At 54.7% G+C, this 8,077-nt stretch overlaps 1 protein-coding gene across 1 annotated transcript in view; it reads right to left on the bottom strand.

Annotated features, from left to right (window-relative positions):
- Positions 1-8,077, bottom strand: part of COL13A1 (collagen type XIII alpha 1 chain) — a 262,813-nt gene that overhangs the window by 40,677 nt on the left and 214,059 nt on the right. The window contains 2 exon segments of the mRNA XM_011372185.1: positions 59-105; positions 994-1,038. Coding sequence (XP_011370487.1) covers positions 59-105; positions 994-1,038 — 92 coding nt within the window.

Here is an 8,077-nt window from a genome sequence, read left to right as displayed (position 1 = left end):
CCAGTGGCTGTCCCACTGAACTCCATCTTTCCCAGCCTGCTTCTCAGGGTTTAGTTACAGCATTCCACTGACCTTCATCCCAGCCACGGCGATTCCAGGAGCTCCCTGGCAGAGAGAAGAAAAGGCATAGAGACTTTCTGTAGTCAGGAGAAGCACAGAGGAAGTGGCCAGCCCTCAGCCTCCCCTTGGGGAGATGCAAAGGTGGACTGCTCACTTCTACCTGCCGCACGGACTCATGGGAAAGATGGGTTGTTGAGCTCGGCATGGGGAGAGTGGGCCCTGAGGAAGAGGCTCTGTGCAGCACAGCTGGGTTCCTCAGGCTTCCTACCTACCTGCTCAGTTCCCAGGCCCTCTAGGGGGACACAGTAGGTACCGTGGCAGGATGCCCATGGGTGAGCTATATAGGGGCATCCCTGGGGTGGAGAGGAGGGCAGGGAGGGCTTCACTGGGGCAGGAGAGAAGGAGGAGATGGAAGGGGAGGTGAAAAAGAAGGGAGAGCCTCGGGGAAGGGGAGAGAGTAGATGGCTGATGTCACCATGTACAGTCCAACCGAGTGTCAGCAGGATTCTCCTTACAGGATGCTCTCTGGACCTATGCCTTCATGGACTAGGGAGCAGCTGGCAGTGGACCCCATTTCCACATCAGCCCAAGACCACCTACTTTTGAAGTGAATAGGCTGCCAAGCACACTGCTTAGTAAATCCAAGTGGAGGTGAGTTTTAGAGAGTCCCTACTCCCCACATGGGTCTCAGGACTGCACAGAACTGGGGTTACCTGAGAAGTTTTTATGACCTAAAGATGCCCAGGAGGAGGCTTGGCACAGTGTCAGGAGGGCACTGGTGAGTGACGGTTCATGAGCCAAACGAAGGGACAGGGACGAAGGGACAGGGACGTGAGAAGGAGGAGGAGCTGGGCCTCTAAGGTGTCCCCAGAGCTTGGGAGGGAAGTGGGGGATGGGTAGGGGGCTGCCTGGAGTGGGGTGAGGGGCAGGTACCTTCGCTCCCTGTTTGCCCGGCATCCCTGGCATGCCCCGTTCTCCCTGAAGGAAGAAACAAGAGAAACCATGAGAAGACGACCAGACTCGGGGCCCCAAGGCTTCGGCCCTCGAAGCAGGGCCTGCAAGGATGTCAGCGAGAATGGTTGGTCTGGAAGCTTGGGACAGCTATCCATCCGGCTCACAATGCGCTTTAAAGGCCTGCCGTCTCTGGCAGCCACCGAGGGCTACTTCTCTCAGCTATGTGAACTCGTAGAGGGGTCCAAGTCACGGATCACAGTGCAGAAAAGGCCCCCACGGAGAAGGCCTGCCAGGGGAGCCCGAGTCCTGAGGGAGTTGGGGGCAGGATGAGTTGTTGGAGATCTATCGCCAGCCAGAGGCCCGGTGGGCCTGGAACTCAGTGCTGCGGCGGGTAGGAACACCTGCTGGCCACTTACCTACTGCGCACCCTCCTCCCTCCCCGCCTAGTATTTCTTGCCCCATTTTCACTGCAGCAGGCTCGGCCAGCAACACCTCTCCTCCTCCGCTGGGACTCCTTCTCCTCCTAGATTCCTCTAACTGTTCTCGAGGGCAGGTGGGCCTTGGCCCCCTGTGGCAGAGGCTCCCCTTGTACTTTGGGTGATGGGTGACCGTGGATGGATCAGGGTGTTGCCTGGAATCTGCCCAGAGGCACCAGGAGAGCCGTCGCTTCTCTGGTATATCACGAGGTGTGCTCTATCATACCAGCAGTGTCCTGCCGTTTTTTTCAACCTCTCTCACCTCCCCGTGAACATCCCAAATGGGAGGGGGCTGAGCTCAGGAAGGACAAGACTATACTCTTCCATCTGTGGAAGGGCGTACTAGGAGGAGATGGGCTTGGAGATGACAGCCAGTGACCAATGGGAGCCAAGAGTAGGAGAATCCAGACTAATCTGCTGTATTGGGGTTGAGGGGCTCAGGGGAGTAAGGAGGGCAGTTCCTGTCTCCGTGAATTGAACCTCAAATGAAACCCTAGCTGGGGCCAAGAATATTGTGCAGCTACAGGTGACAACTGTCAGCTCGCTGCAGCTTCCTGCATAGGAAGGCTAGCGCTGAGGATGACAGTATTGAACCCTGACAGACCCTGCTTCTGGCCCAGCTTCCCCTCTCAAGCTTGAGTGCTTTGGCCTCAGGATATGCTGTGACTCCCACAGGCAGAAGGGGAACCTGTCCTCTATCTTTTCAGCTGTCCTCATCCCTTCTCTGCCATCTTGCAGGCAGTCTTGGTCCACCTTTCTGCTTACCCAGGCTAGAGCTACTCCAACATCTCTTCTCCATGATCGGCCTCCACACTGGCATCCAGGTCAGCTCCCCAGTACACAGGCTGGACAATAACACTCCCTACTTCAAAACAGCCACTGCCGGGCATTAACCATAGAACACGGGCCAGGCTCCTGAGCATGGCTTCCCACCCCTGCTTCCTTCCCAGCCTCATCACCTGACATCCTGACACCTATTATCCGTTTCCCTGAAAATACCACCCATTTTCATGATTCTATGTCTTTCTGCTGTTTCTTCAGCCGAACACCCTATTCATTGTCAGGGGCTTGGGTCAAACACTATCTCCTCTGTGAAGTCTTCTGGGGTGCCCCAGACCTGACGCTGGTTCTTGAGTGCAGCAGGGACCACTGCGCATTTATAATCTGTACGCACAAATTCATGTCCGCCTGAGATGGTTCGCCTCCACCTTCTTTGGGCCAGAATCGTTAGCTCTGACACAGAAGCCCTTCCTCGTCCTGATCCACCCAGACCCCTGTCAGGGGTTGGTAGAGCTGGAATCGGGAAGTGACCACAGCAGACAAGCCAGTGTCCTGGGTCTGCCCGAGCCACTAAATTCTGGGTAATCCCTGGGTTAAGGGAAAGAACAGAGAAAGGCATGGCCATTTACTGCACCCGCCATGAGTCTGGCACTGGGCTAGGAACTTTACATTTTTCTAGTCAATCTCCAAGAATCCCCTTCGATGTGGGAGTGTTTTTCTGTTTCACAGGTGAACAAACTGTAGCCCAGAGAGTCCAAGTACAAGTGCCAAGGGATTTGAACTCATGTCTTCAGTCTGCCAAAGCCCAGGTACCCGTTTCTGCAGGCCAACCCTGGCATCAGATGGGCTGATGTTCCATCTGCTTCCATTAAACACCCTCTGCAGGATGGAAGCAGGACAATGCCTCTCTCTGCTGGAGGGCCCTTGGAGTGAAAGGGGTCAGCATGTGAGAGCAGCTCAGCCTGGGACTGGGTCTTTAATCACAGGCACCCAGAGAGAAGAGTTGGGCAAGGCTCTGCTTGCAAGCACAAGTCTCTAGGTGGTCAGCAGAGGGCGCCCCAGGACCTTGTCAGAAGTCTGGTAACTGCTGCTCCTGCAGACCTCCAAGCCCCCTCCTCAGGAGCACCAGCCGAGTACTCCTGTCACTTTTTCCTGTGGTGGACTAGGATCTCCTGCTAACGTGCCAACCTGCCCAGCTGGGTTGACTCAACCCCGAGGACACCAGACAGAATCTCCTGCGGTGGGGGTACAGGTGGGAGGTCAGCTTGGACGTCCCTGACTATTTAGGGATTTCTTATTTGACCTACTCTTCCCTTCCCCTGTCTTTCCCTCAATGCTCCTGCCTCCTTTTCTCAACTCAGGAAGCTGACTGGGAGTCAGGAAAGGCTGGCTGTGTGACTTAGGATAAGCCACTTTCCCTCTCTGGGTCCAGGATTCTCTCTTGCAAAGTGAGATTAGACTAGATACATCCTACCCACCCCTGTTCCTCTGTCTTTCTCAATCCACCCCTAACTCTGCTAATGTGAGGCCCTTAGGCAGGAGAGAGGACATGGTTGGGGAGGTGACACTGGGTTTGCTGGCAGTTCTAGAACAAGGCTCTGTGGTGGAGTTTAGCTCTGGGTAAAACTGCAGCTCTAGGGAGAGAGAGAGAGAGAGAGAGAGAGTGTGTGTGTGTGTCTGCTTTTCCCTCCTTCTGCCCCCAAGAGGCAGCTGCTGATGCTTCAGTAGGGAGGAGGGTGGGGTCTGCTCAGCTTGTATCTGGGCTTCTGTCTCCAATCTCCACAGAAGCCAGGCAGAACAGAACCTGGGAGTGAGGGTTTCTGGCTAATTGGGTTTCAGCCCATGTTGACTTGTATATAAAGACACAGTCACGCTCTCCAGGGAAGTCTGGGCCCCTTGGAGCCTCCTAAGGAGGAAGCCCTCCTTGTTAGCGTGGCTGACCTTTGCCCTTTCCCTCCCCCGCTGGGTCAAGTTTCTTAATTCTGCAAATGACCCAAGCTCCCTTGATCCCCATCTTAGGGCCTCCCTCACTCTCAGTCCTTTGCTGGGCAGGAAGCAGGGTGCCCTTGCTGACCCCACCCTGCAGGCTCAGTCCACTCTCATCAATCTCCTTTCTCCAAGGCTTGTCTCCATGGGCTTGCCCCAGCCTGACCTCTGAACTGGAGACTGGGCTAGTCCTACACCAGAAAGTATTGATTCCTGGACAGAGGGTGAGGTGAGAGAGGGGTGAGAGTCATTGTCAAGGATTCCACGGTGGCTGTGGGCAAGCGTACTCATTTACAGGGAGCAAGGGTGGTGTGTTCTGGCAGCTACTGCTAAAGGAGGATGCTGATTGCTCAGAGAGCTCTTCCTCATGGCATGCCTTTGTGAGAGCTTATCTAGAGGCTCCTTCTTTCCCGTTTTTCTTCTTAAAAGTGTTCCTGTTTAAAAGGTTTAAGTTTGGAACTGGGCTGAATTTAGATCCACTGACTCAGTGGTCCCCAACCTTTTTGGCACCAGGGACTGGTGCTCCTATGAGAATCTAATGCCCGATGATCTGAGGTGGAGCTGAGGCGGTGATGCTAGTGCTGGGGAGCGGCTGCAAATACAGATGAAGCTTCGCTTGCTTGGTCCAGTTCCTAACGGGCCACGGACCGGTACCGGGGGTTGGGGACCCCTGCACTAACTCACTAATGTCTTCGTCTTAGGTGTGGAGGGAGCTCTCATAGTCTGTCAAAGCCCGAGAGCCCCAGTTTATCCCCTCTACCTTCGCCTTCTCATGTCTTCTCAGTGGGGACCCCAGAGGCTCCCCCGGTTGTTCTCAGCCACTTGATCTGGGCCATCTTGCCATTGGGGAAGTGGGTGCCAGAGCATTACGAAGGGCCCTGCCCCAGGTGCAAGGAGCATGGATGGCACAGGCTGCTGTGGAACCAGGCTTGTGACCCTCAGGCCAGGCTGGCTCACCACCTGGGACGCTGGCTCTTTAACCTTGGTGCCAAGGACCAACGCCTGATTGCTGGCCCAGAAGGGGTGGATTCCGGTCATTGTGGCTACGAATGCTCTGGGTGAGCACGGGTGGATAGAGAGGGGGCTACTCTGAACGGCCTTGAGGGCCTGCCTATCCCAACCCCAACTTTTACAATGTCACTGACTCTCCAGCTGGCCTTGCACGTGTATACGCTACAGCATCAATAGGTTCTCTATGCTAGTTCCAGCTTCCAGGTGTGCGAGGGCCCATCCTTTACCGACATGACAGGATAGAAGTGAGCTCCTTGGGGGAGAAACTGGCCGCATTCCCACCTGGTGGGAGTGGCCTCTTAATTGGTGATTTACTGTTTATTGAACAAGCAGGGCAGGGACTTGGCAAGAAGATGTAGTCTGGAAGAAGGCGGGTGCTTCGAGGTCAGCTCCCCAACCAAGCAAAGGTCAGGCCAGAGACGCACAGGGAGATGAATGGACCTACCTAAAGTGAGGCTCCTGCTTACAGGCCAGCTCTGGGTGGGGAGGCCTGGGCTGAAGCAGCTCTACACACAGACTCTTTGTTCTCTGCAGGGGAGGGGGAAGGCCTGTCTGAGTGTGGGGACCGGAGGGCTGGGGGAAAGGCCAGAAGGCGCTGGGGCCTCGGGCCTGGACCAGGACCCTTTCCTGGGCTGGAAAAGCTGGGTGAGGAGGGCTAAGGTCTTTCCACTAACTAGTTTCCATGACTCTTTTCCGGGAAAAAGGCAGCAGAGTTCTCTGTTCCCTGCCCTAGCCAGCTCCAGACTGGAGAGGCCTGGAACCACGGAAATGCCAGGTCCTCCGGTAATTAGGGCCGGCAGGAAGTGATCTGGGGAATTACCGGGGTCAGGCGCCCCATCGAAGGTCAGGGCTTTGGAAGGGCGGCTGGCTTGTAATCTCAATTTGAGATCGGTTGATTTTGTAGTTACTTCCAAAAAGAGAAGTCAGCTCTAATTAATCTGTGGACTTTGGAGTGCAGGAGAAATGGGGCCCACAGAGCACAGACTGGCGGCTGCAGACCGGCAAAGCGGGAGTCCCGTCAGCCCCCATGAGGCCTCGGATCTGGAGCCCATGATTCAGCTTCCTGATCTGCTTCAATTTAAATGGTCTGGCTGTCCCCACTGGGATTTCGTGGCTTTGAAACAAAGTGCTGTCCCCATACCAGAAGGCTTCTGTGTCTACAGCTTCCATCTGTACTGAGTGCTCTACTGCATGCAGGCCAGAGAGAAGTCTGGGGTTGCTCAGGTTCCCTGGGAGCCAGAGGGGTGCAGGAACCTTTCAGGCATGGCTGTGGTGGAGGGCTGAGCAGCTTATAACTGCAGTCACTCCCCTTGAAGGCTACATTGCTCCCCAGATACAAGGACTCCCAAGAAAGGAGGTCCCGGCTTTAGCGGAAGTCCCTGGACCATGCCAACTCCCTGCAGGAGTCGTTTGAGTGGAATCAGTGCCAATAGGCAAAACACTCCACTTCCTTGGTTCTGTGACTAAAATACACCAAGTACCCCACATTCTCTGCCTTAGACACTCCAGATGCTGCTCACGGAAAGCCTGGCAGGCTCAGAGAAAGGCCTGAATGCAGTCATACATAACCTTCTTCTCACAAGAAGAATGGTTCAACTCCCACCTTCTTTCCTCCTAGTGGAGGAGAAGGGGGGAAGGACGGCCAGAAATCATGAGGTCCCCCTGGGCTCGTAAGACCCAGGTAGTAAAGTCATTCAGAGTAAGGCTTTGGAGTCTGACAGCCCTGGATTCCTAGCTGTGGACCTTTGGGGGTTCACCTCTATGAACCACAGTTTGCTCATCTGTCAATCGGGGATAATAATGAAACCTACTTCACAGGGTTGTTATAAAGATCCTACAGGAAGATGATGCATGCAAAGTGCCTAACACACAGCCTGGCATGTTGAAGAGGCCCCATAAGGTAGATGTAATAATACCAGCTATTGTTCTACAGAATTGTGTCCACCCACATGGGCCCTTGCTCTGACTGGCAGATCAGAATGATCATGCCCTTTTGTAGGACTGAAGAGTGATGAGGAGAAGGGCTGGCATGGCCAAGGCATGAGGGCCGAGATGGGCCGATGGGTAAGCTTCTGCTCCTCACATCCTCATCCGAGTACCCAAGCCATCTGACCGTAGGGCCCATTGGACCTCCTTTCCTGGAAGTTTCTGTTTCTGGGGAGCCCTGCAGCCTCCAGGAGTGATTGCAGTTATAAGCTGCTCTACCACAAGGCTCTCACATCCTGGCCCCTCTGGTCTGAAAATGCACAGCCCACAGCCTGCAGGAGGAGAATGTGTGTTCAGCCATGGTCCTTCAGTGGAGGCTTAACACCCATACTGCGCCACATGTGGCAAATGCACGCCGCCCCCTCACCCCCCACTCCACCGAGACAGATGGACCAGTTCCGATGTACTTAGAGATAAGCTCTCACCAGGTTTGTGATCCACATACGGTCTGATGATACTCATCAATTCTCTTGAAAGAGAGCCAAGGTTGTAATGTTTTAAACATACTTTGCATCTTGCAACGTAAAGTAGATCGATGTCATAAATTTGGATCAAATAGGTACCACATGGGTATACAACAATGCTCGCGGTGTCTAGGCAGCGGACCTGGCCCCAGGTGGGGCTGGGGCAGCACTGGGCCCATTGGCCACACTGGGCTTTGATCCTAATGGGCTGGTGGAGAAGTCTGCCCTGCTGGCCCAGCTGGCCTTCAGGAGGCTGCCAGACCAGGTCCAGCTACTGGGGTGGTGGTAGTGGTGGTAGACAGAACTAATCATTAGCAAACTTCACAGGGCTGAGAAACATCTTTGCTGAGAGTTAAATTC

This window comes from Pteropus vampyrus, unplaced genomic scaffold (genome assembly GCF_000151845.1).
Source record: "Pteropus vampyrus isolate Shadow unplaced genomic scaffold, Pvam_2.0 Scaffold202, whole genome shotgun sequence".
In the NCBI taxonomy this organism is placed as follows: domain Eukaryota; kingdom Metazoa; phylum Chordata; class Mammalia; order Chiroptera; family Pteropodidae; genus Pteropus; species Pteropus vampyrus.
This window is presented reverse-complemented; position numbering and strand designations above follow the sequence as displayed.